General features: G+C 48.8%; 2 protein-coding genes across 15 annotated transcripts in view; both read right to left on the bottom strand.

The window, feature by feature from the left end:
- Nucleotides 1-217: 217 nt before the first annotated feature.
- Nucleotides 218-10739, bottom strand: PIGV (phosphatidylinositol glycan anchor biosynthesis class V). Of its 10 annotated transcripts, none has more exons than XM_038531436.1 (5): nt 10721-10739; nt 8368-8461; nt 6490-6624; nt 2377-3516; nt 218-1021 (listed from the first exon to the last, which is right to left on the bottom strand). In XM_038531436.1, the coding sequence occupies exons 3-5, from the start codon at nt 6565-6567 to the stop codon at nt 740-742; spliced, it is 1500 nt and encodes a 499-aa protein (XP_038387364.1). In that variant the 5' UTR covers nt 6568-6624; nt 8368-8461; nt 10721-10739; the 3' UTR covers nt 218-739. The 10 variants fall into 10 exon arrangements, with proteins under 10 accessions (XP_038387364.1, XP_038387360.1, XP_038387362.1 ...); XM_038531432.1 differs by lacking the exon at nt 10721-10739 and adding an exon at nt 10038-10081; XM_038531434.1 differs by lacking the exon at nt 10721-10739 and adding an exon at nt 9676-10019.
- Nucleotides 10740-16226: 5487 nt separating this feature from the next.
- Nucleotides 16227-27363, bottom strand: part of ARID1A (AT-rich interaction domain 1A) — a 69520-nt gene continuing 58383 nt past the window's right edge. For 2 of the 5 annotated variants that reach the window (XM_038531443.1, XM_038531448.1), the window contains exons 12-20: nt 25683-25890; nt 24263-24395; nt 23915-24090; nt 23405-23555; nt 23189-23323; nt 23008-23104; nt 21634-22525; nt 21159-21289; nt 16227-19309 (exon numbers count right to left, since the gene is read on the bottom strand). In XM_038531443.1, the coding sequence (XP_038387371.1) occupies nt 17579-19309; nt 21159-21289; nt 21634-22525; nt 23008-23104; nt 23189-23323; nt 23405-23555; nt 23915-24090; nt 24263-24395; nt 25683-25890 (3654 nt within the window). In that variant the 3' untranslated portion in view covers nt 16227-17578. The remainder of the gene's footprint in view (nt 19310-21158; nt 21290-21633; nt 22526-23007; nt 23105-23188; nt 23324-23404; nt 23556-23914; nt 24091-24262; nt 24396-25682; nt 25891-27363) is intronic. The other 3 variants (XM_038531446.1, XM_038531447.1, XM_038531445.1) reach the window with 3 other exon arrangements.

The following is a 27363-nucleotide window of genomic DNA, read 5'->3' on the forward strand; positions in this document are numbered from 1 at the left end:
GAGCCTACTTAAAAAGAAGCAAATAAAGGCAGCCCCGGTGGCGCAGCAGTTTAGCGCCGCCTGCAGCCCAGGGTGTGATTCTGGAGACCCAGGATCGAGTCCCATGTCGGGCTCCCTACATGGAGCCTGCTTCTCCCTCTGCTTCTCTCTCTCTATGTGTCTCTATGAATAAATAAATAAAATCTTAAAAAAAAAAGCAAATAAGTAAATAAATTCATTGCACAATCAAAAGTTGTTTAATTTGCATATCAAGATTTTTTCATATAAATAAATGAACAAATCATGACAATAATAGAAACAATATCCCATTTAGAAAAGATGGCCCTACTTTATTTATTACTGCCAGTACACTTGTTCAGGCCTCCACCATCATGTGTCAACTATTATCAGCCTGTCAGCTAGAGCCATTGATGAAACTCATATTCAAATAATTTACATTTAAATTTACATGTGGGTCAGTGGTGAGTTTACAATCATCTCTGCTATGCTTGGTTGACAAGACAAATCCAAGTGTACTTTAAACCTAGAGTAAGATTTCTTCCCTTACAGAGAAAACAGGTACTGCTCTAAAATTTGCCATAGCCAGGACCAGATGGGGGCTCTCCCGTAGCTCACATTCTTCCCATCCCTGATCAACCTTCAGAGAGACTGGAAGTTCCTAAAGGAAAGAACAAGGGTCTCAGGGCAGCACACACAGTTCTAGTGTGTATTTGTACTTCCAGACCCCTGAGATTCCAGGTCATGTCCAAGGTAGGAAGTTGCAATGTAGGAGTAGTCCCAGGAGCCAGTAAGACAGGAAGTAGCTCAGAATACATCGTGTGACTAGTGAACAGGCTTTCCAGTTGTACAGAAGTCCCACAAGAGAATTTCTGGGAACCTTTTGTCTTGCTACAGATTCCCCTGCAAGTGGCTTCCAAGGCACAGTCTCTGGGGATCTCAGCAGTGGCTCTTGATTCTGAAGCAAATAAGCTGGAAACCAGTACACAATAGGAGTGGAGGAACCCAGAAACCTGGTGAGGACCTGGAAATCATTAAGAGGGGGGGAAACCCACACATTTATTAGAATATCACTGCTTCAAATTGGACCAGCCTGGGACTTCACTGCTGCTGAGGAAACTATAGGCCCATAACTAGAAATGTAGTGTTCTGGAAAAGAGATTTAGCAGAACTTAGAATCTGCCTTATAAAGAGCTGTGTGTGACACCAGCCAGGTGACCTCAATGTTACAAATAAGCAAAGCTACGGCTAAGTACTACAATAATGGGCCAATCAGCACTAAAAACTCTATGGGGTCCAATTTTAGCCTAGGGCCTGGACTCTAAATGCTGTGACGTGGGGCTATGGGAACCTGAAGTGGTTCCCTCGTCCCCCGGGGATGGCAAAACAGGAGGGAAAAGGGGGCAGAGGATCCTGTGGTTCAACATTTTCCCTCCTAGAGGAATTCAGAGCCAAGTCTCCACATGGCCTCCCTCATCTAAGCTGGAAACTCTAAGCTGCGCTGGCACTCACTCTACTAGTTAATCCAGCTACAAACACAGAATGCTACTTTCTATTTCCCCTGTGCCTCTTACTCATACAACTCAGAAAACTTTACAAACAGTCAATGTGCGCCTCCAAGAGGCAGAAGCTGTTAAGGAGTGGCCAGCATGGAGGAAAAAACTTCCACGGGGTTATGTGGGAACTGGGGCCCTAGCCAGGAATAAAAACATTTAAAGTATCAAAGGCTTCCCATCCCTCTGTCCATCCCCCACCCCACCCCAAACATTGCACAAGGGATCTCCTCAAAGACTGAGCACCTGCCAGAGCTGAGAGTGCCTTGAGTCAACATTCCAGTAGACACTCAGTGTAACAGGACTGGAGGGGAAGGTCCCGAGCTCTCCTCTGTGCTTATTCCTTTATCTCAGTCACATCAGATCCTTCTACAACTCTTGTGTCTCTGCACACACACCCTTCATTTTCCCAGAATGTTCTTCCTCTGCCTCTTAAATGCAATTCCTTCTTACTCTTTAGGACCCAGCCTTAATATGACTCCCTCAACTCCTTCAGTCCATTAGCTACTTTTTCCTCTGCATTTCCACAATACTTTATCTGAAAACAGCAGCTCCTCTTCCATCCCACTGTACTAGAATTTTATCTGTCAAATGTCTATCTCCTCACTTTTACCATGAGACCCACTAGGGCGGCAATCTTATCGCACTCATGTTCCATTCTTCAGTGGTCTGATTAGGGTCTGGACAAGGAAAGCCCCCAAATAGTTGTTGAATGAATAAATAGGTACAGGTCACTCAAATGGGAGAGACTAGCAGCCTTCCTCATCCCTGGTCAAGGGGTTTTGCCTGTATTCACACCTTTACCCCAGCCAGGAACCCACCTCACCTGGACATGCATGTAGACAACACCAAACAGCAACAGCGCTGCAGCGTGGACCAGGTACACAAACACCCGAGGACTGAGGAATCCAGGATGAGATTTCTCTCGGGTCTTACTGTTCTTGCTCCTTCGCATCCCAAGTGTAAGGCAGAGCCATGGGTGGGTGGTCACATATGTCCATGTTGCCCAGGCAACCAGTATAGCCACTGGTGCAGCCAGTAGGAAATTGGGCACCTGCTTGAACTCATAGTATCGCAAAAAGCCAACATTCCAGTAGAGATCCTGGATATAGCTATATATTAAGGGAAGTTTCCAGGAGCACCAAGGTGGCTCATTTCCCTCCACAGTCCGGTAGCCCTTGTCCACAGCTAACTGCAGCAAGGGCTTAGGGATGGGGCGGGCAGAGCCTGGCAGACAGAACTGGGTGTAGGCATAATACTGAAAGAGGGCAAAGGGAAGGCCAAGTGTGAACAAAGACAGGAACACAGAGCCCATCAGCATCAAGAGCTGTCTTAGAGGATTCAGCACCATGAGAGAAGACAGAAATCCCTGGCACTGAGAATACACGAGGAAGCCAATGTTGACCAGTCCATTGGAGCGAACGCCAGTGGCAAGGGCAAAGAGGAGTCCACTAGTCCAGCTTCGGCCCCTTTCCAGCTGCCCCATGGCGCTGAACGTCAGGAGGGCAAACAAAGCTTCTGAGTAACCAGCTGCCAGGAAGACATTGGCGGGGCTGAGGCAGAAGAGCAGGGCTCCATAAAAGGCCTGGCGGGGACAGCGCAAAACCAGACAGCCCAGGTCATGAAGTGCGACAGTGGCTAGCACGGAGAACAAAGAATTGAGCAATGCTACTGAGATTAACAGGCGACTCCGTAGGTTCAGTAATGCCCGCAGGGGTCTCAGCAGTTCAGCTCCCACCAAGAGAGCCAGGGGGAAGCCAGGGAAGAAGGCAAAGTTATGCTCATATAGATAGCCGTGCTCGGCAATGAACAGGAAGTGTTCAGCATCCCAGTGAGACAGGCCACCCAGGAGACCTTCCACGAGTTGGTCCACAACGCCTGAGGGGGTGAGGTGAGGCGGAGAGAAGGCTTCTGCACGGTGATCTGGGATGATGGCATTGAAGAGAGCCTGTGGGATGAAGGAGAGCTAGGATTTTGGTTGAGCAACTGGAAGGCAAGAAGTACCATTTAATAAAATGAGGAAGAACAGATTTGTTAGAGGACAAGCAAGAGTTCGGTTCCAGACTAAGTTTGAGTTATACATTCCAGTGCAGAAGTCAACGAGGCAGTGAGATATAAGTCTGAGGGTCAGGAAAATGATCAGGGCTGGAGACATAAATTCAGGTGTCATAATTGCACAGAAGGTATTTAAAGGCATGAGACTGAATGAGATCACCTGGGAAGGAAGTAGGGCTAGAGACAAAAATTCTGAGGATTGGGCTCTGGGCGTGTCAACATTTAGAGGCTTGAAGCAGAGTAAGGATCCAGAATGAAGATAAAGAAGGAACAGTCACTGAGGTACAAGGAAAACCAAGAGAGCCTGGGGTCTTAGAACCAAGCAAGGAAGTGATCAATTCTATTAAATGCTGCTAGTAGGTCAAGGAAGCTGGGGACTTAAAAGTGACTGCTGGTTTTAGAAGTGTGTAGGTCACTAGTAAGTTTGACAAGAGCTATTTCTCTATCCTCTATGGAGGATAGAGAAGACTGCCTGGACTGGGTTCAGCAGAGAAAAGGAGAAAGAAGACAGTGCATACAGACAACTATTGGATAAGTTTGGCTGTAAATGGGGTAGTAGATGAACAACCATGTGAGAGAGAAGTATCTGTGAATGGGAATAATCCCATGGAAAGGAAACCACTGAGTATGCAGGGGAGAGAGGAGAATTGCTGGCGCAGGCAAAAGGGGGTGGGAACTGCTACACAGGTAGGGGAGCAAGCCTGAGAGAACAGGTTTAGCCCCACCTCACCGGTGAAGGCACAGAGATACAGAGGTGATACAGATGTGGTGGGAGCATGCCCAGGGTCACTTCTGACTGCATCTATTTTTCTGAGTTTTTGCTCAGGGAAGCAAGTTGGGGAAAAGGTGTTAAGGTCTTGAATAAAAAAACAAACACATAAAATAAGTCATCTATGACCCTGGTTATCAAAATAGGCTGTCGTGCACTGGAATCATCTAGAGAGTTTCAAAAATACTGATGCCTGCATGTCTGGGACCTTCCCCCCGAATTAATGATTTAACCAGTAGGGGATACAGCCTCGTCACTGAGATTTTTTTAAAGCTCCCCCACATTATTATGACGTGCAGAACAATCTGAGAGAATGGCAGGGTGCAAGGGCCAGGGAGATACACTAAGATAGCCAGGTAGCACTAAAGAACCCACTTGGGCCAAAGATCTTGAAGAGAAAGAGACTGGTCAATACAACTATGTGTTTCTCTCTGGGCATGATGCAGAAGTAGAGACAGAATGAAACTGAGCCACAGCTGAGCTTCAGTCTTGTGACTTAGCCAGGGAGAGGGAAGCAAGTGAGTTGTGCACGAATGCCTGGTGGACCATGGAATCTACCTGGGTAAGAAGGGGCACAGTAGCCATAAGGTGGGTGAGACACTGTGAAACGACAGTGGAATCAATGGATTATAAGTCCTGAAGGGGTGAAAGAGCAGTTAGAACTGGGGTACTAGAGGGAGTGAGCTGGGAAGATAGGAGATAGTGATTAGTTGTATCAGCTTTATTAATATTGAAACCACTAAGAAATCAACAGTAGTTGATTGTCAGCTACTTAAAGGAAAAGACACCATAACTTTTCATTCTCACCACCTAGCACAGTTCTTGGAACAGAGCTGGCACTTAATACAATCATGGTGGTTGAAGGAGGGGAGAAGAGATATGCTCCTTTCCAAATCACCCTCTGAATTAGTCTTGGTTCTCTATCCCAGATGCCAGTTCACAGTCCTGCCCTGGGGGGCCTGCCAATCACTCATCTGATGCTATTTGGAGCCATCACTGGGTCAGTTTCCCCAGCCCCACAACTTGGGTATAACCCCATTCTTAGAAGGCTCTTTCTCTTTTTGGTCAGTTTCTTTATCAGGCCACTTTAAACAGTGAAAACGAATGGGACAGGAGTGACAGTAACAGATAACAGCCCCAGTCTCCAAGCTGAAGCTACTGTTGACTAAACCTGGGATGAAATAGAGGCTGCTATGCCTCATAGTGCGGGAAGGGAGAAAGGAGGTTTCCAGAAAGGAAACAGAAAATGGCATTTGTGGGGGAAGAAAGCACACGTAACTATGCTAATATAACATGCCTGCATCGTTGACATACAGTCAACAACAGCACACACTGAGAACATGCTAGGTAAGCACCAGGCTCTATGCTAGGCACCAGACAGAATTCATCTATGTGTGAAACTGGATTAAAATGTGTCAAAGGGAGCCTTGGAGGGCAAAGGGAGTTGCAAAAGTGCAAATGCATTCCAAAGGTTGTGATGAGTGAGGCAGCAAGGGAGACACCCCCTCCCCCGCCCCGGGAAAGAGCTGGAGACATTGCTGACTAGCCGAATATACAGATTGTCTCAGGACAGAGCCGCTCAACTGACTGACACCATGCTCAGTCTCCTGGTAAGAGGACCCAGGGCAAGGCCTTGGGCTGTCGCACCCTACAGGCATCTCTGGTTACAGAACCTCGTGGTCTATTAGAGCACTAACTCAGGAGTTAGGAATGCTGGGGTCTGATTCTGGCCCTTGTCTAACTTGCTATGTGTCTTTAGGGAAGCTATTGAACCTTTCTGGGCCTCTGCTGGTTCACATGTAAAACAAGGGATTAATAAACCATTTCTGGGCGCCTGGCTGGCTCGGTTGGTAGAGCATGAGACACTTGATCTTGGGGTTGTAAGTTCAGGTGCACGTTAGCGTGGAGTTTACTTAAAAAAATAAATAAAATCTTTTAAAAAACACAGACCATTTCTAAGAGTCCTGCCCACCTTTCAATGATCAGGTGTAGGTGTCTATGGTTCCATCCACATGGAAGGGCACCTGGGAGGCAGAAAGACTATGGGGACGGTTCTTGGTGCCTAGCCCCGTCATGTGGCAATAGCATGTTCAGGACAAAAGAGCAGAGACTGACCTGTAGCACCAGAGTCAGGACACGGCAGCTGACTGCAAACCTCAGCACCTCTTTCCTGGACTGGTCCAGGGACCACATCCTCTCACCGCTGGGAACTCAGGGGTGCTGCTGCCAGGGCTGAACTCCCACAGGCTTCTAAACTCCAAAACCCAAGGAAGAAATGTCATACATGGGCTGAAAATAAATTCTTCTTTTTTTTCCCCCCCACCAAAGTAAATTCTTGAAAGCATTCTTCACAGGAGACTCTCCCTTCAGCATTATATGGCAAACTCAACCGCCTAACTGCCTAGATGAACGAAAAGGTGTCACTTGGAAGCACTGTATTGTCAGGAAAGTTCTACACAGATAGGCATGAAGGTGGCAGGTAAGCTCACAGAAAATCTTTAAAAGCCCGCGATGTAGCCCTGTGTGGGAACTAAAGACTTGGGTTCAAGTACGGACTCTGTCACTCACAAGTTCTCATTCAGTCCTACTGGGCCTCGATTCTTTATGTATAAAATAGGATCAGACTGTTTTCTTTTTTCCAGCCTGTTTTCTCTCACAAAATTGTCATGATGGTAAAGTGGCCGAAAGTGTGAAGAAGTACCACCAAACCCATGTTGTGGTTACTATTATTTGGTGTGTGCCCTTTTCCTCTTGCCCAGAATAATAAACTACATCCCAAACCAGAGTCCCAAAAGTGGGGCACAGAACTCAACTGGAAGACCATAATGACTACACACTCTAGCCTCGCTCTCTGATGTGTGTTCAGCTGGTCTGTGAAATTAAGTGGAGAAGGAAAAGAAAACCACCACCCAGCAGGACTTCAGCCAGCTCACATTGCTAAAACAAACTCAGGGGGGGAAGAGAGAGTCGACTACTAGGGATGGGGAAAACTGTTATTTCCCCATCTCTTTGTTGGAATGGCAGCAATCTATAAACAACTGCAAAGCCATTCTGAGGCAAAGAATGAACTTTAAGGCTTTTATTTTATTTTGTTTTGTTTTTAAACACAATTCCTTGGGCTAAAAGAAGTAGCAATGACTCCTAGAGAACATTCAGACACCAGTCTGGGAAGTCAGAAGTGGTGGCAAGAGCTCCAGAGGCAGCTCACTGATTTGGAGTGAACTATCCCTAAACCAAAGAACATATCAACTGAGAAATTAACAGAAATTTACTATCAAACCTTTAGGTATCATTTGTTTCTGGAATTCTTCTCTGACGCTCACTAGACTATTTGATATGCTCTCATTGTACTCTGCTTCGTCGTCTTTGCTGCTATTGCTTATTTCAGTTGCTTGCGAGGGCAGGGGCTTTGTCTATCTTGCTCCCAACCGTACCCCCAGGCCCTGGCATTACAAACAGGCATTTCAAGCCCGTGTTCTCATTGAGTGGAAGTGGCAAGAACAAGATATGGCATCACTAGTTCACTGGCTCGGGATATAAAGCCACTGCTTTAAGTATTCCTCCCACCATATCTCATGTTAAGATCAAGACCTAAGTCACAGAAGCCACAGGAAAATACAGTTTCACCAGCAAAGGAGCAAGATTGGCCAATAGCAACAGTACGCTTTCCTCCGCACAAGGGGGCGCCCGCTGCCCACTCCACCACCCGGGGCCTGGAGGAAGGGAGGGGCCGTCAACGCCACACCGGTTTGCTCATCAAAATTCAGTTCAAAGGCAAGCTTTTGAAAACCCCAGTGAGCCGCGGTAGTTTGTTAGTCCACCCAACGTTTCCAGCATCTTGACTCGCGGAATGGAGAGGAATTGTAGAAACAAGTACAGCCAACCTCGCACGGCCGTCGATTCTCTATCTTCGGGTGAATTCACTTTTTCCCTTCCTTCACTTCCCACCCACATGCAGAAGAAAAGTTGGTGACAGAAAAGCGCTTAACCCACCTCTGCCTCTTCACCAGGCTTCCATTCTTCCTTTCCTCTCTCCAGAGTCAAGCTCTAGCCCCGCGACCACAGGAGACTTGTAACCTACACTCAGCTTACAGGTAAACCAAGTAAAAAACAAAACAGAGCCAGTGAGTTGTCCCTCTTGGCTAGTTGCAGACCTCACTTCCCAACAAGCCCTTTGCGAAATCAGACACGAATTGGCAGGACACTTAGAGCAACTAGCTTACTCTATTTTCCCGTGAGATAAATATCCCCAGAGTGGTGAGTAATAAAAATCTCCATGGTTTTTACATCAGAGATCTCATTAGACCCTGTGAAGCCAGTATAATTACCATCGCCACTTTATGGATGTGGAAACTGAGGCTCATCGGGGTCAAGGGGCACACCCAGGGCTATATTTAAAGAGAATGTCATTTTTCCCCCCCTTTTAGAACTTCATGGTCTTCCCACCGGCCCTCAACCGGGCCAAAGGGGATGTGCTCTTTCAGAGCCAGGGTAACGACCCAGGTCTCCCAAGTCCTAGCCCAATACTTGTCCAAAGACCGCGCATGCTCTTACTGGGTATGCTTAGGGAAGGGAAGGCCCTGAGACTCTGGGGAAGCCTGAATTGGAGCCCGGCACCCTCGGAGGAAGACCGCGTCCTTCTAGAGTGGGGAAGTCTCCATGACCCGGTCCTCGGGGCCAGAGGCGTCGCTGGCTGCGGCGAGCCAGGGGCCGCGTTCTGCCAGCCCAGCTGGGTCCGGAGACCATTCTAACCCTCTCCTTTCTAACAGAATCCCAAATAGGCAGTGGGAACCTCCTCTCCCCATAGCGGCCACGGCGCTGGGGCTACTCCCGAGGGGGCCGGCGGGGCCTGGCCGAACCTGGCCTACGGGCCGGAAGGCCGGGGAGGGCGGGAGGCTGTAAAGGAAGTGGCGGCACCGGGAGGCCGCTAGGGCGGAGGGGCGGGGCTCCCCACTTCTCGGCGGCCTCCGCCTCATTTCCCTCGGCCTCCGTTTGACGACTTCCCTCCCCCCCCCCCCGCCCGAGAACTCCAAGGCTCCCGAGCTGGCGCCGGGTCCAGAGCGCCGGCCCGTCTCGACCTCCCAGGCGGGGCCCGAACCTCAGCTCCTCCATCCGGGCCCCCAGCAGCCCGCGCCTGCGCACCGGCTCCGCCGAGGCGGCCCCGCCCCCCTCCTGCCCGAACTCGGAGCTGCCCCGCCCCCCTCCGCGGCGGCCATGTTGACTCCGGGCGCGCGGGGCGGGGATGGCTCAGACCCAAGACTCGGAGCTGTGTGCCTTGGCGCTTTCCCGCCTCAGTGACACCTGAAGAGTTCCTTCTGGCCCTTCATGCGCCCCAAGCCCCCTCCCCCGCCTTCCGTTGGCCGTGCTGCTGTGGCAGAGTCGGCGCTCTCGCTCGAGTCGCATCCCGCAAACATCCACTGAGTTCTCGACGCGTGTGCGCGGAGGCTCCCGGAGTTGGGGCCGCCCCGCGGCCTCTTCACAGAAGCCGGAGCCGCACTTTCCCTGCCGTCAGGCATCAACCGCTCATCACGGGGCCCGGCACACAATAGATGGTCTCTGAACAGGAGGAAAAGCTTTGGGGTTTCTGTGGCCAGCAGTGGCACCCTGCGTCCCGGGTGTGAGGAAAGTGGGGGATCCCCCTGCCTTTCCCCTCCTCCACATACCGGGGACCTCGTGTCCTACTTGGATCCTCAGCCCCACCTCAGGTGGCTAATGAGGACTGTGCAGGGCACGCCTCCCCCCCCCCCCCCCGCCCCCCGGACTCTTCTTCCTCATTCAAGCAGTTGCTCTCGTAGGAAGTGGGGCCAAAAAAGAAGAAGCAGCAGCAGCTAACTCAACAAAACCGGCTGTTAGGGAGGAGCGGCCAGTGGGTACCCCGTAACGGAAACTGTTAGAACAAATTTGCACCCTCCTTTCAAGGAAAGAGATAATAAATCCTTCTCCGTTGGTGGATTTCTTGTTTCTCAGGATTCCAAAGCCTTCTGTGGTTTCAGTTATCGGCCCTCTAAACGGAGCTGGGGTCTGGGTTAGCCTCTGGCCACAGCCCTGGCTGAGGGAGGGGTTTATCTTCTGCCACAGCTACTGATGTGGGTGGGAACAAAGGGATGGTTGCTATCTCTCCAGGCAAAGAAAACTAGCCTATCAGTTGGGGGGGGGGGGGGTTGGGGGGAGGGACAGGGACGGCACTCTTTGATTACAACTCATTTCAGGCTCTGAGACCTAAGCTGCCCTAAGATACTGTTGTGTGTAAGGTGGGTAAGGTAGAAATCACATGTTAGTCCTGAGTTGGAGAAGGGGGAAAAAAAAATGGAGAAGACTCTTGCCCAGTTTTTTCAGTGACACACACTTGTTCTCAGTTCCAGAGGCTTGTGAGTGAACCGGCAAAGCTGTGGTGCACACTCGCCATGAGGGCCTAAGGTTGTGGTTGGGGCCTAAGGTTGTGGCTCGAATCTCTAGAAGTCCATGAGGCTCCCAGCAGCATTCTGTTTTGCAAAGACAAAACTGCTTTGTGAATTCACAAGGGAAAAAGACATGCATTCTTAAGGTTTCCTCTATGCATAACAAATTACCTTAAAAATCTGTTTGTAAAAAAGGACAGGGGTCTCTTGTGACAAGTCAGAATGTTTTCTAACAGCTCAACTGCCACCCATTAGAGGTAGAACTTAGTCCAGATCTTCAGCTCTACTTTCCAGCAATTTCTCCTTCCTTTCCTTCTCTGCTGCCCACCCCCCTCCTCTTCCGCTCTGTTTCCTGTTTCATTTTCTGGCTCCTGCTCTGACAGGAAAACAAGAAAGCTGAACCTTGTGCTCTGAAAGCCCTGGCTTGTCAGAATGGGAGAAGACTAGGTGGGGTGGGAGGGGGTTCTAGAAGGATCTCCAAGGCTGTAGGTAAGTAGTTGAGGAGGCAGCTCTCCAGTCTGCTTTTAGAGTCTGCAGCTAAAATGGAGCCTGCATTTACACAGGGAATCAGCTGAGCAACTAGCACTGTGGGAGAGCCAGGGAGACAGAGACGTGTCCAAGGGCTCCAGAAAGACACTATACCAACCAGGCACTCCCATGAAGAAACAAATACCCCATACCACCAACAAATGATTTCATAATATAAATCCCTGACCTAAGCAATACAAGCAATTCATCACTGTTTCCAGAATCCTAGAAAGTAAGTTACAGCATTTGTTTCTTGAACTTGCCTGGCTCTGCCATTGCTGCTTCCCCTGCTTGAAATGTCTCCCTGCCAGACCACCCTTTGGCCAGCCCACTACCTTCAGGTCTCAGCTGAAAGGTGGTCTCCTCAGAGAGGCTTTCTCCCACTACCCAGTCACAACCAGCACCCTGTACTATACCATCCCCCCTGTTCTGTTATCTTCATAGTACTTATTGTCACCTGATTATCCTATCTATGAATTTTACTGCTTTCATTGTCCGTTTCCCTCTTGTGGAATATAAGCTCTGTGAGAGCAGGGGCCCAGTTCACCAAAGTATTACCCACGCTTACACACCATGTGTACTCAGTAAAGATCTGGTTTATAAATCACTTTGTTTAACCTGATACCTATATTTTATGGACGTGGGAACTAGGGCTCAGAAAAGGGAAGTGGCTAGCCTGAAGTCATATAGTTGGTGGCGAAGGCAGAACTTGAATTCAGATCTCCAGGCTATTTTTTTTTTCTGCCACTCCACACTATTTTAATCTTTCTCAGGTATACCTCTTTCTCTTCCTTTTGTTCCACACAACATCTTTATAGGCTATGCCAAGAATCCAGCATAGGGCACACACCACACCTTAACAGTTCCTATCCTTTCCTCCACTGAATTCCTGTTTTACCCTTTGACTCCTGTGACAGAATGAGGATGTAGCACTTAGCAAGACAAGTCCTTGTCCTCATGGAGATAGTAATATCTACTTCATGGATTCTTTTTTTTTTTTTTTAAGATTTTATTTATTTATTCATGAGAGACACAGAAAGAGAGAGAGGCAGAGACACAGGAAGAGGGAGAAGCAGGCTCCATGCGGGGAGCCCGACATGGGACTTGATCCCAGGTCTCCAGGATCACACCCCAGGCTGCAGGCAGCACTAAACTGCTGCGCCACCAGGGCTGCCCTACCTCATGGATTCTGTAGTGCTTGGCACAAAGCAGTCCATGAAGATGGGCTGTTGTAATTACCTGAACAAAAAGGGGGAAGAGCGATGTTCCCACCGGAGGTAGGAAGTTTGGTAGTTCTCATGGAACACTCACCATGCTGGAGCAACCTGACAACTCATTTCGTTCTGTAGCGGCCTTGCCTTGCTCCTGAACCATATCCGAAGATGGCCTTGGCCCCAGACTGAGCAGAGGAACAGACCAGTGTATCCATTCTCAGTAATTCAGTTTCAGACATTAAACTTTCCATGGCCCCAGTCCTAGGGGAACAATGAAGTAGCTAACCCTGATCTTGGCTTTGAGGCCACATCATTATGGGACAAAAGTGACCACACTGGCTTCTGATTCTGTCACTGCCGGTTGTTAGCAGGCAGGGCTAATGCCTGTGATGACAGGCAGCTATGCCTTCCCAGAACCTCATGCTACATCTTTTCTCTGTGGGCATTCACTGGCAGTTTCCAAGGGGGCTGGGTGAGACATCCATCCTGCAATCTGAGGGGGCACCAATCAAGTTTTGGACATCCCTTTTGGCCTCTGTTGTATCATTTGAAGATGTCTATCCACTTGGGGACAAAGACCCCACCCTGCCTCTCAATTGCAGGAGCCAAACACTGATCCTTTAAAGGCCATGGACACTAAATATTTTTCATCCTTCCTTTGGTGTTTGCCTTTCAGTAGTTAGAAAACCTTGACCCCACTGAGAGGCTTAGTGGGAAGGGCCTTAGCCACTTGGGGGTGGCAGTGGCTGCAAGGCAAAAGAGCCAATGAGGTTGAGAGTATTGTTTAGGCCAGACTTGGCAGCTGTCCAGCTATGAAAGAAGGTTAAGGTCATTTGGGGGGTGGGGAGGGAGGAGCCTGGGAAAAGAACTACTGGCCACACCCCTGGGTTCTCTACTGGAGAGGTTCTATTTACTTCTCAAAAGCAAATTACTCACAGCTCAGTGGCTAGCAGTTCTCTGCCTGTGGTAACTCCAGTCAGAAACTGGAGGCCAGGCTCGGCTCCCCCTGCATTGCAGGGGAGCAGATGAAAGGAACCCAGGAAACCAAACTCCTAGGTAATGCTCCACACATAGCCCAGAAATGCACTTTCTAGACTAGAAAATGGAGTTCGAGAGGCCTGGTGCAAAAATAGTCATTAGCAACACTGCTCACCAAAATATAGATATGAAAAGCTTCCCATGTAGTTTTTTCCCAGAAGAGTCCTAGTAAGGCAGCTTGGTTGACGAAGGTTAGCCATTGTCTCTACACCTCCCTACTCAATCAATAGAGGAATACTGATTATTCATTCCTGTCCTTGACCCAAATATTAACAACCACGCTTAGCTCGATAAACACTTGATTGAAATTCTTGAGACAATTTTTACCTCATGCTGGATACGACAAAAACAAATCATGCCTGCTGAGCTCCACGGCCAGATTCAGTTACTCCTGGTTGTCCTCTGACCCAGGAAGGAGGGCCTTGGTCAGCAGGACCCCGCTTCATGTATGAGCTCAAACCAGCCACTTTCCTCAACTGTATAATCAGAGCCAGAATACTGTCTCACAGGCACAAATCTTGAATCCTCCCTTGTAGGATTATTTGATGTACCACGTAGTCTGGTACACAAGTAGGTACTCACTAGAAAACTGTTTCAAGTTTCATTTTTAAGGTCTACCACAACAGCATTTTTCTGTTACAGCTTCTGGTCTATTGCTGCCCTAAGGAAGGAGATGAAGAGAAGCTGTATATTGCAACATTAGCCTGATAAAAGTAACTGCGTGGCCAACATCTACAATTTCATTCAACAACTACTTAAGTGGCCGCTCTGTGTCTTAGGTCGGGAATGTAGCAGTGAGCAAAATAATGCTCTCAGAGAGCTTACATTCTAGTAGGAGACAACAGAGGAGAGTATAACATACAGTTGATCCTTCAACAACAGTGGGTTTGAACTGTGTGGGCCCACTTAAACAGATTTTTTTGGGGGGAATACAGTGCAGTATTATAAATGTATTCTCTCTTATGATGTTCCCTCTTACTTGATTCTAAGAATACAGTATATAATACATATGACAAAATGTGTTAATCCATTGCTTATGTATCAGCAAGGCTTTTGGTCAACAGTATGCTGTAAGTATTAGGTTTGGGGGGAGTCCAAAGGTGTACATGTATTTCTGGGGGGGGGGGGGCACTTGGCTGGCTCAGGCCATACAGAATGTGACTCTTGATCTCGGGGTCTTGACTTCAAGCCCCACGTGGGGTGTAAAGATTAGTTAAAAAACAAAAGGTTAAAATAATTAAAAGCAACATTTGTAAAATTTAAAAGTATTTTTGCCTGGGTTGGGGTGGATTGGCCCCCATAGCCTCTGCACTGTTCAAGAGGCAGTAACAATATACATTATATACAATATAGCGGGCAGTAACAAGTGCCACAAAGAAAAAATAAGGCAGAGAGGGAAATAAGGCAGGGGAGCAGGGATTGCTATTTCATTTTTTTTTTAAGATTTTATTTTTATTTATTTATTCATGAGACAGAGAGACAGAGACAGAGAGAGGCAGAGACATAGGCAGAGAGAGAAGCAGGCTCCATGCAGGGAGCCCGATGTGGGACTCGATCCCAGGTCTCCAGGATCACACCCTGGGGTGAAGGCGGCGCTAAACCACTGAGCCACCTGGGCTGCCCGAGATTGCTATTTTTTTTCCCCCGAGATTGCTATTTTTAAATAAGTTGGCCAGGGAAGAGTTCACCAGCACAATTTTTAGGCAAAGACCCAAAGAAGAGGACTTCTGCCACAGTTATCTGGTCAGAGTAATCTGGACAGAGAGGATAGTAGGTACAAAGGCCCAAAGATGGATATGTTCCTATGTGGAGGAATAATGGGGAAGAAGAAAGGGACCCAGAAAGCTAACAGCAAACCAGACACTGAGGGCCTTGTAGGTCATCAGAAGGATCTGGACTTTATTTACTCAGAGTGAGAAGCACTGAAGGATTTTGATCCTAGGTCTTAAAGAGAGCATTTCTGGTTGATATGTAGAGAATAGGTTCAACTAGGCAAAGCAGAAGCAAGGTCAGTTTGGAGGACATTTCAAGAATTTAAGTACAATAGGACCATGTCTTGAACTACTGTGGTGGTGGCTTGACTGAAGGTTCTTTTTTGGAGAGCGCGAACGACTGACATGGAAATGGAAGTAGTTTTGTTTTGCTGTTTTGTTTTGTTTTGCCAAGCAATGGAGTTACTGTTTATTGGGAAAACTATGGGAGAAGCAGGTTACTAGGGGAAAGCAGGGCATTTTAGCTCAAGGGGTGTTCAAATTAAACTTTCAAACGTTAAGTTGGAGGCTGCCTTGAGATAAATGGTTGTCTTATTGTTAAAATTTCTTAGAAAAGCAGATTTCCTCTTAGCTAACTATTTCCAAAAGCTCTTTTTCCCTAGAGTATTGTCAATTTCTTTGGCTATTTATATCCATTATTATTTCAAGAGGCTAATGTGCCTTTTACGCCTAGAACTTCCCCTTACAGGCGAAATCATCACAGATGCTTTAAGTTTACTTATTACACTGTGGAAGGTAAAGTGGAATATGGTGCAGAAAGAAACGGTCCAGGATGCCACCATTCAGGGGAAAAAGCACCCTGAGGGACATTTTCAACCAAGAAGAGGACCAGCAACCCCTGACCCCCTCAAAAAGTCAAGCTTTTGAATAGTCTGAAAACAGTAAAAAGCCTCACAAACGTCTTACCAAGATTTAATGTACATTTATTCTTAACACGTGGAACATATAGTATAAAGATTTCATACTGAATAAATGATATTCATTAAGCCAAAAAAGGAAAAAAGGAGGAATTTACATCAAGTTTTAGCTACATTGTTTGAAATACAAATATGCAGATTTTATCACTGAAAAAATCTCAATTGTGTTTCTTCATCAGGAACTTCAACTGAACCTAGAACTTTTTCACACCTCGATTAGAAAGAAAACAAAACAAAACAAAAACCCAGAAAAAAATAAACTATAAGTTGATTGGCTGCTGAGACAGCAAGGACTTTTTACAGAGACCTGTACAGCATCGCACCAAGAGGGGCGATGTCTGGCAAGAGATTAAATAGCTGTGTCTCGCTTTGTGCAGGTCACCAACTTGTTAACTCGTCATACTATAAAGGGGCAGCTGGGAGGGGGACCAAACTGTGGGGATCCAAGGGTATGTGCAATGTACAACGTCATATATATACACACGTGGCAGCGCAGCCGCTGCAGCTAAAGGTTAAAACCAGTTCTAAGAGGTGATCTCAGGGTTATTCATACAATCAAGGAGGAGAGAAAGAGGTCAGGGTGTTGTAGGTTCACACATGATACTTTGGGGGAAAAGCCTTTTTTTTTTCTCCTCAACATTTAACTAAAAACATTTTTAAAAACTACATCTTGCTGCTGACCCAGCGTTTTCTCTTGTTTCCATGTGAGACATTATTATTACAGTATGTTTACAGTATCAGGTGTACAGTACAGTACATGAAAGGGTCTACACTCTACTGCACAGGCCTCTCCAGTGAACAGGGTCTGTCCACAACTGCGAACTTCTCGGCTCCTGCAAGATTGTGAATGTACAACAATAAACCACACACAGTTCAGCAGTCACCTTTTTTGTCCTTCAGAGGTTTTTTTTTGTATTTTTTTCCTTTTTTTTTTTTTTTACCATTAAAAACAGTTATGAAATGTGGCATCCCGTTGATGCAAGGGCCGGGAAAGCCATTTTTATTTTATTTTTTTTCCCCAAACTCACTGTAAACGACAGTAACTTTGGTTAAAATAAAAAAGTCTTCTATGTAGGCAGAGCTTTGTCTTTTCAAATAGGGTGGGGGTCCTGAGGGGAGTAAGGTGAGGACAAGGAACAGAAAGGTGTGAGGTGAGGTGGGGGTGGGGGTGGGAGGAGGAGGAGAGAAACAGGAGAGACTTTTTACCCAAGGGAGAAGCTGGACAGCACAGGGTAAACTGGATTCTGAGGTGGTTTTGCATAAATAAAGGGCAACAGTCAGTTTCTAAGTTCTCCACACACGCACACACACACAGGGAGGGAGGTGTCCCACGGCTGTCATGACTGGCCAATCAAAAACAGTACATCACAAATGACTTGTGAAACCAACGAGTTCATCAACGGTGATACCGAGATGTCCAACAGCCGTGACTCGTACAGCGTGAACTCCGAGTGGTTCTCGTCCACCTTGGCCAAGGCCAGCAGTGCGCGGGCAGCCCGCCGCATCATGTCCACACTCGTTGGCTCGAAGGGCGGGTTCTGCATGTGGAGCAGGCTGGCCTGGCTCTGCTGGAACTGTGTGGCAGCAAGGCTGTCCTCCAGGAAGCCCAGGAGGTTGCCGATGCTGCCCTTCTGCACTGCGATGGCACGAGCTGCCAGGCTGTCGCCCTGTGCCAGGTTGGCCAGCAGTACCACAGCCATCTCCCGGCACACCGGGTTCTTTCGGTCACTGAGGAAGCGCACCATGGTGCTATACAACTTCTCCAAGCGGCTGAAGGGGGGCGTGGCCAGGATCAGGTCCACATTGTTGTCCTGGATGCTGAGTTTGCTGAGGGTTTCCAAGACCAGTCTCTGGGGGGAGAGGACGGCATTGGGGCCCAGGGTGGAGAAGGGGTCCTGGGCTTCAGCGGAAGGGCAGACTGCCCAGTGTAGGAGTCCGTCCAGGACAGGCAGGCAAATGCTCTCAGGGTACGGAGAGAGGTCCAACTGCCCCGAGATGTTGGCGAGCGTGACCAAGGTGTTTTCCCGGAGCATCTCCAAGCAGTCCCACCACCACTCCACTTTGTTGCAGCTCACCCCTTGGTCCTGCTCCTCCTCCTTCTCATAAGTCAGTGGTGCCTGCTTCCGCTCTGGGTGCTTGTGATGCAGGAGGATCAGCTTGCCCAGGATCAGCAGCAGACCCGGGTGTTTGGACATCTCAAAGTCGTTGCCTGGCACAAACGATAGACTTCGGATGGTATTGGAGACACAGACGCAGCGTTTGGCGAGGGAATCCTGCCAGTCCAGAAGGGTACACAGTGGGGTCTCATCTTTACTGTGGGGTTCGTCCTCTAGGATCTTGATGTTCCGGTGGCTCTGTGCCGGGCTGATGCCGAATGGAAACTTGCTGCTCTCCTTGGTGGCCTCTGTACTCTTAGCTCCCTCTTCGGTCAACGTGCTAGACCGAGTGGACAACATGTCATCCATTGTGGCTGTGATCCGTTTCTCTGGAGGGCCATCAGGTGGGGGGCCCTCCTGTTCTGTCGTCCCTGGCGTACCCTCTGGTGCTGTGACATGTTTCCGGGTGACTGGAGGGCAGGGCACATGAGGCCGGTTCGGCAGCAGCTCTGTCTTGCTCTCAAAGTGGGTCTGGATATGCTCAGTGGTGTCCCCCCCACCAATCCGCCAGTGCAGCAGGCCACTGTCAAACTCCTGCACGCGCCCAAGCTTATCTGAGCAGTCCACCACAAACGGGTCATTCTTCTGCACGATCTTTACTGGAAGCTTGTCGAACTTACTAATAAGTTTCTCCTCACTACTCTCTGTGGCTGCCTTGTCCTTGCCCGAAAAGGCCATCTCCTCGTCATTTTCCACTACTTCTTCCTCTTCTTCCTCCTCTAGTTTAGGACCTAAAAGGTCTTCTTCCTCCTCCCCCTCCATGGGGGCTGGACTACACGCCTTGCTGAATCTCCCAGGGTCCAGTAGTGTTCTCTGTCCTGGGTCACCCACCTCATACTCCTTTAAAATGCCAAAGATCTCGATCAGGCAACGTCGGAAATATTCCACAAGGAGCTCTAACAAACCTGGGAGCTAAAAGAGAAAAACAGGAAATAAATGGAGAAAGGGAGCTAAAAGAGAGAATCCTTGACCTTAGAGGCCTCCCACGGTCTGCTACCTAATCTCCCCACTCCCTTTGTAGGCCAGACACCTATATTTCCTGGAAGAGACAGAGTTGCTCCTTTCCCAAAGGCTCACCACAAAGCAAGTCACTCAATCTCTCCTATGCCCAACACACACTTCTTCCTTCTCCTTAGCCTACCTTCCCATAAGAGAAGTGTGTCCATCCTGCCAGAGGTAGGACACATTGACCAACAGCTCTGTACCTCACCATCTCTTGGACTCCTCGTTCCCCACCAATCCCTGCTTTTCTTCACCAGGCCCAGGTCCCTTCCTGCTCATCATTGCTACTGTCCCTCAGGACACTCTACATTCCACTGCCAAGCACAGCCCAACGCTAAGCATGGTGGAATGACCCCTTCAACATGAGCTGAGAGAGGAAGTGTGGACAGATGTTCACCTGCTCTCTTCTCCAAGCTCCCCAACATTGCAGGAGCCTGGACCTCCATGAATCAATCATATAATATAATGAGTGGGATGAGGCTTCAGTCCTCCAAACATTAGTCAAAGCTGGTGCTAGTAGACCTAAATTTCAACTTGGATCTGTAAAGGCCATTTACCTCTAGAAGAAAGTGTTAATCTCCAGTCAGATTAGTTTTTGGCTGAAGAGTATAACAGAATGGAAAAAATAAGGGCTTCAGAATAAGAAAGATCTAGGTTTGCATTCTGGCTTTTCTAGGAACTAGCCATGTGATTTAAACTCTCTAACCTGTGCTGCTTCTATCTATCCATTAAACATGATGGAAATTCCTTTAATTGACACAGTTGTTCTGAGGTCTAAATGAAATATACCAAAAGCCTGGCATAAAGAAATTGCTCAATCAATATCTATTCCCTTTCCTTCTCGTGGGGGAGTGGTGGTGGTGGTGGTGGTGTATGTGTGGCGAATTTATGTAATGGACATGAAGTCAGGCTTTGGAATCAGAAAGACTGCTGACAGTTGTGTGAATCTGGGCAAAGATAAGACTCAGCCTATTTACTCATCTCTAGGAGGCCACAGGTGCCTCTGAAAGCTGCTGCAAGGGTGACATGAAAGAAAATATAAAGGACCTGGCACACAGTGACGGCACCAGAAATGGTTAACTATTAATAACAATGCCCTCTAGCCAGCCAGCTCCTTGATAGATGGGTTGAAAGATACTAAGGATCAAAAGAAAGAGTGGGATGGGGGAGCAGAAACTCTTCCCAGCTGTTGGGAAGACTCAAGGTGCATGTCCTGTGGAAAGAGAATCTTCTGGAGACTCACCTCTGCAAGAACATAATTAAAATACCACCACCACCACCACCACCACCCACGAGCAGACTTTTCTCCATTTCTCCTTCTACACCTTAGGAAAAGGGGATCAGTAAAGATCTCCTATATTCACAGTGGATAAAGTGAGGCGGGGAAAAAGAAACTGCCATGCTCACTAATAAAGACAGCAGGTTTTTCTTGGTAGTCTTGAAAATTGGTCTCCTCACTCACATCAACAGAATCTCCATTTCTTACCAATACCAAAAAAGTTTCTCCCAAATTCCCTTTGAAGTCAATCCTGATACCTTACACAAATTATTATTGTTCTCAGTGTTCTGGGCCCATGGCCAGTGGCAAAGTACTGGCATAGAATCAAAGCACTGGCATGGAAGATACCAGGGAGTGAGAGAGAGGGGAGACCATGTTAGCTAGGGATGGCTTAATTCCCTGTGTCACTTAGCACTGTCTACTTCGAGAAGATCCCAGGCCCTCCCATTCTTCCAATCTTTCCCAGGCACCTATACTCACCTGACTGAGGTTGAAGGTCATGATGCTGTTGTCATCATACAGCAGGATGTTAATGGTGTCTAATGCCCATGTGCTCTCTGCCAGCAGCCCAGACTTGAGGGACATCATTACCCGCCATGCCTCCGGGGTTCCTGAAATAAACCTCCATGTCGCCCATCTACCAAGCCCAAGTTGGCCGGATGCTCCCCCAGTGGCCCATCAGTCAGGCTACTCTGAAGATAACACACGGTGGGAGGCAGTTCCTATCTAGGAGAGGACACGCATCTGCTTCTAGGCTCCCTTAGGACATCACTGCATGGTGCTTGCTTTTGGTAAAGCCTGAAATCAGTTGTTTTCCTTATCCAAAGTTCTTTGGCTCTATTTTAGACAACACTGGACCGGATTTTATCCCATCCAGAATATCAGGATGGAGACAGAAAAATGGACAAGACTTTAAGGGGCAGATGAAGCAACCTGATCAGGGAGGTCTCCTTACCGATGTCTTTCATTGTGAGCCGCCTCCTTTGCTTCAACACAGGCTGTGTTGCTTCCACAGAGCCAGGTGGGAAGGTGATGTCCCGCCGAATCATGGGTGGCTGCACGGGGGCAGGTGCTATGTGCGAGGCAGGTACTGGGGGGCCTGCCTTTTGCATCTTCATCCCAGAGTGTAGGAATGGAGACTTGCTAGGAGAGGTGCGGTTCTCCATTGGCCGGGGCAGGGGAGCGGGGCTGGATACCTGAGGAATGTGATTCTGCATGCTTGGCGGGGGCTGGTAGTTGGATGGAGGGGGCCTTGTCATGGGGGGCACGGGGGCAGAGGGACCATATGGGGGCTGACGTGTACCATGGGAAGGCCATGGGCCTTCATGGTTGGCCCTCTGATCCGTATGCAGCATTTCATCTGTTCGGTTCACACCATGATAGGCAGGGCCCTGGGGGGCAGAGCCAGTGCTCTGCCTGTTGGTGTAATTGTAGGTCATGTCATTACGCCCCTGCCACATGGTGCCTTGCTGAGCAACCTCAGCCGATGCTTGTATGGGGCCGCCCATCATTTGCGGTGGCATGTTCTGCTGGGCATTGGAGCCAGGGGGTGCAGAGACACGGTCTCGGCCAAACTGGAATGGAAACTGGTTCTGGGGGCCGCCTGCTGGTCGGCGCTCAGTAGCAGCAGCGGCAGTGGCAGGATAAGCGTTGCCATACTGGTTGTATACATCTTGCTGAGGGGAAGGCTGGGCAGCTTGCTGCTGGCTGGCAGGCTGGGGCTGGGCTGGGGGCAACTGCTGCTGTTGCGGCTGCCCCTGCCCTGTGCTGTATGGCACGCTGTACATCTCCCCTTCGTGCCGCTTGGCGGGAGGGCCGTATGTGCCATCCATTGGCCGTTTGTAATTCTAAGACAGGGACAAGCAGAGGGCAAGTTAATACTCTGCACGCAGGGACACAAGACCCATCACAGATGCCAAGATGGCTACACCGGACACTTGCCAGGCTTACTTCTGTGCCTCCACAAGAGGACACAGACTCCAAGGGAAGAAAGGAATCACCTTTACAATCTTTTGAAGTTGTTTCTGAAAGCAAGAATCATTACCTATTCCCCTCTGGTTCTCCCTTGCTCTAGGTAGAAAACTGTAGAAAAGTTCAAAAATCAAAAGATAAAGTCTGTTTCTAGTCCTTTTAGAGAACTAGAGAGACTGGACTGGAATCTAAACACGGATAAAATGGAGGGCTTGGCTCTTCAGCAGAACTGACTATGTGGGTGGGAGAACACCAAAGTATCTAAAGGAGGCTTCTTAAACTTTTCAACTTAATCTTCTAATGGGCTCTCAAGGGGAATCTGTGTGTCAGTGTACCCTGCTACCCACTCCCTCCTCACCTGCTGCTGCTGCTGATACATTGTGGTCTGCTGGCTGGGGAAGGGGCTGCCGGAAGGGGTGCCTTGAGTGGAGAACTGATTGCCATAGGAATCATGTCTGCAGGAGGGAGAGAATCAGAGGATCAGGGTGGGAAATGGCAAAGCCTGAGCCACAATGACACTAAAACCAGGCTTCACTTACCGTTGTTGCTGCTGCTGCTGTTGCGGGGGGTAGCGGCTGGGAGAATACATCCCCGAGTCTGGGTTGGAAGGCATGAGATTCGGCTGTGGAGCTCCAGTGCCCATGTTTCCCTCGGGTCCTATTCCAGGCTCCGTCCTAAACACAAATGGAGAAGTGGATTGAGTTCACTCTTGCTGTGGGGTGCTGGGGTGGGACACGTGCAGGGGCCATGCTCACCTCACTCTGTCATAAGGACCTCCATAGGGATAGTGCTGTCGCGGTCCCATTGCCACATTTCCCAGCCCAGGGCCAGCAGCACGGCTGTAGGGGTCTCCCATTCCGCCATTGGGGCCCTGCCCTGAGGACATGAAGGGATCGCTCCCTGGAGCTGAACGCAGAAAGGAAGGCAGTGAGCAAACTGGTAAGCCAGGAGGCCTAGCAAACTACACCTTGCCTGCCCCGAACACCAGGCCCTCTTCAGGGCTCGGGTTTGATCCTACTGTTTCCCCAACAGGTTCAAAAGAGATCTAAAGAGACTACCACCAGCAAAGAGCACGTACTGGTTTAGGTGTGCAAGGTGAAGCCAGTGAGAGGGAGACAAGAGGTAGGGATTAAGAGTGGTGGTTAGGACTGGAAAGGCCTTATCTCAGAGAATGGCTTTACAGGAACCCTGAATCACTCTCAACATATCCTCCCCATTTCCCTGGCCCTGTCCTCAAGGGCACAAGGCTAACAGCAACTGGTTACCTTTCCTCATGCTGCCATAAGGATCCTTATTTGGCTCGTAGGACATGCGCCCCATCATGTCAGAGGTATTCATACTGGGCTGGTACCCAGGGTTTGGAGTCATGGAATTCCGCTTCTGGAATGTGGGGTCACTTCCATCAGGAAAGGCATCCTGGATCCCAACCGAATTGCTCCTGCTCCAGAGTGAAGAAAGCCAATTAAACCCCAAATAAAGGAATTCCTCCTGTAGGCAGGGCACATGAGAGTCACTGGCTGAGCAGGCAGAGCAGGGACCACCCTGGGCTGCACAAGAACTCATGCACTTCTGCCCAGATCCTCCAAGTCACCTGCCTCTGTTCCTGGCCTTACCTCATGCCTGGCAAGGGGGGGATCTGACTGTGTGGTGTGGATGCTGGAGTTGGTGGCTTCAGGTCTCCTCCTTCTGCCATGGAACTGCTGGTTGACTGAGGTGTCTGTGGCCCCTGCATAGACCCAGATCCCGCTGTGGACAGAGATATGGGGTGAGCTGGCAAATGTTTAACTCTCACAGAAATACACAAATGCCCTGCCATCTCTGGAAAGGATTGTTGTAAGGCTAAAGCTGGGGTTCTTGAAAGCCTAAATCACCCTTCTCAGCAAGGGATGTGTAAGGCCAGGTAATAAGAAGAGAATCTGAGGGTGGTTCTTCTTCTGACATGGGGCTTGAACTCATGACCCTGAGATCAAGACCTCAACTGAGACCAAAAGTCGAACAGATGCTTAACTGACTAAGCCACCCAGGTGCTCTGGGGAATCTGAGATTTCTATTGCTCCTTGCTACTGTTTCACATTTGGGAGAATAGGAGTAGTGTGGTGATGGCATCACCATGCTAGTGATTTTGTTGAGTTCCTGCCAGTTTCCCTGACTACTTTTTTCTTTATTTCCCCAAGGACCCCTGTCTAACCTACTAAACCCTATAATGCTGGCACACAAGTTCCCAGTAAGAGCCCCTGGAATCCTAAGTAGGAAGGCTCCATCTTGTCCCAAACCTGCAGTGTACTTGAGGAACCTAGGAGCTCCTACTCACAAGTATCTAGCACTGTATCACCACTCAGGTTCCAATATGCCTCCAAGCTGATGAGAGCAGAACTACCAGTAATTAATGTTTCCATTAGTTACCATTCCCAGCAGCAGATATCCCACTGCTTAGGCCTCCCCAGCTGATGAGTCATCTCAGGCACTCATTACATCCTCAGAGGTCAATAGCAGGGCACATGTGTTTACACCCACCTTCTAGGAGCCCTGGCCTTCCTCCCTCCCCATGCTTGCCCTGGCCCCAGCCTCCTCTCAGAAAGGAGGGTGGGCAGAGGCACTCCCATCGAGTTCCATTCATATCCCCCTCTCCCTCCTTCCCATTCATTAGCATCTCAGCTCCCTGGGGAATTTAGGGCTCCAGTCTGAGCTGCATTCTAAGGCGCTGACATCCGTGGGCCAAAGCTCCCAGATGGCCCTGCCTCATTGCGATTTGTCAGATTTCCCCACTCCTCTGATGTCCCTCCCACTCACTAGTTTACAAACATTTGGCAAGTTGCCAGGTGCACAATGAAAATTAAAACTTAAGGGCTGCTGCAGACTACCTCTCAAGGGAGTCGCCACTGCCCGCTCCTAGTGTGCCAACATAGTAAGCCCTGAGGTAGTGCTGGGCAAAGCACACGTCCTTGGAGTCAGGCACTGTTGAATAAGAACCCGGACCCTTGAATGCTACTTGCGAAGGGTGAGCCTTAGTGGGGCGGCTCACCCGATCCTTACCAGGAGAGGGAGGCTGGATCTTGGGCTGGGACTTCTTGGAATCAGAAGCTGCAAAGATGTCTGGGGGAGGGTCTTCTCCCCGTTCAATCTTGCACTCAAAGGCATAGAGACACTGGATGTACTGCTTTTTCAAGGAGCTGGCAGCACTGCTCGAGGTGCCCACATTGAGGTTGGTCGCAAGTTCCCGCCATTTTTTGTTCTTGTTGACCTGTACAACCAACCAGAAGAGTCGAGGTACATCTTCCACCTGGTCTTCCTGCCAATAAGCCCCAAACCCCCACCAGGATACCAGGTACTCATGTTTTATAGAATCGCAGTTCTCAATTAACCACTAAAGTTAACCCCCCTTGAGGCATAGTCCACAACAAACGTTAAATCCAAGGCTAGCTCCCCTCTACCCTCAGCAGGTTCTATCCATAGACCACCGCAACTAGCAAGCTAGCAGACAGTGCTTATTTGAAAGAGCACAAATTTTAGATCACTATTAGTGGGAGAAAACAGAATTCAGAAGGTATGATGCTTTACAAGTATAGTTCTGAAAAATGCTGTGCAAATCAACATCAGATGCAAACCCCTTCAAAGGCAACAATAAAAATCAACCTTTTCCAGAGATGTGGCAATATCAGCTACCACTCTGCTTGACTTACTTTGTCAAACTGGAGGTTTCCACATCTGGGTTGTTTCTTGGTGTGGGGCTCTTTGCCAATTTTACATTCTGTGCCACAGCTGCTCTATTTCTCAGTGACATGTAACTAACTACAAGCCCCCTTCCTATACGAGACACTGTCCTGATTGTCCAGGAGATGCTTCAGGCCCTCTAACTTCTCTGTGCCCTCCCAGTAGCCTACACTAATCTCTATTCCTAAGCTTCAGGATGCACTGACCAAGACCATTCCCAAACCCTACAATTAGATGATCTTTCTGTTCTAGCCAGGCAGGTCCTCCTTTTCCATGTATTTTTATGCTTATTCATCCACCTCAAAGGCTGGGAACACCAGCTTTCCAGTCTAAACCCACAAAGGAAGCTCAGTATGTTGTGGTATCTACTGACCTGGTACCTGTGATACCAGAGAGAAGAGTGATAAGGAAGCAAAGAGAGGGACAACCTAGAAGGCAGGGTGGTGACCAAAGAACACTTCCCAGAGCAGGCTAATATCGGCGCTGAAGCCTGAAGGTTGGAGATGGCGCTGGTCAGGTGTATTCTAGACTCTGTCCCATCTCCATGCCACATAGGCCAGTCAATTGGAATGACCCCTTCCTCTACCTATACCCTACTAATCCTTCACAGAAGCTCAGGACTCATCATCTGCCTTCTTGGAAGCTTCACAAACTAATTTATAATGACACTCTTTCTCCTCTAAACTCAGTCTTGAGCATTCAATTACATCATAGCACCTAAAAGGATGGCATCGTTTCGCAAACTGGAAGACAGCTCAGGCTTCAGGATTCCCTCTGCATCCCATCCTAGGTTCAGTGAATCCAGAAGCCCATCCAATCAAAAGTATGCCGAACCTAACCTGGCAACCCCTCCCTTTCCCTACAAGCAGGAGAAGCCCGATTAGGAGATTTTAATACTGGGGAGAATGGCAGGAGTAAGCCCAGGGTCACCTCAGAAGCCTGCTGTGGCTCTGCTTCCCACGCCAGTTATGTGGCGATGTGCACGTGTCTTGTTTTGTTTTGT

The sequence above is a fragment of the Canis lupus genome, chromosome 2 (assembly GCF_011100685.1).
Source record: "Canis lupus familiaris isolate Mischka breed German Shepherd chromosome 2, alternate assembly UU_Cfam_GSD_1.0, whole genome shotgun sequence".
Classification (NCBI taxonomy): domain Eukaryota; kingdom Metazoa; phylum Chordata; class Mammalia; order Carnivora; family Canidae; genus Canis; species Canis lupus.

Bases quoted from the DNA above. Each gene is read 5' to 3' on its own strand.
- PIGV (XM_038531436.1), bottom strand. From the start codon at position 6,567: ATGTGGTCCCTGGACCAGTCCAGGAAAGAGGTGCTGAGGTTTGCAGTC. The intron at 3,517-6,489 runs GTCAGTCTCTGC...CCAAAATCCTAG, and splicing joins TCCTGACTCTGGTGCTACAG to CTCTCCTTCATCCCACAGGC. The intron at 1,022-2,376 runs GTGAGGTGGGTT...AATGATTTCCAG, and splicing joins TTGTCTACATGCATGTCCAG to GTCCTCACCAGGTTTCTGGG.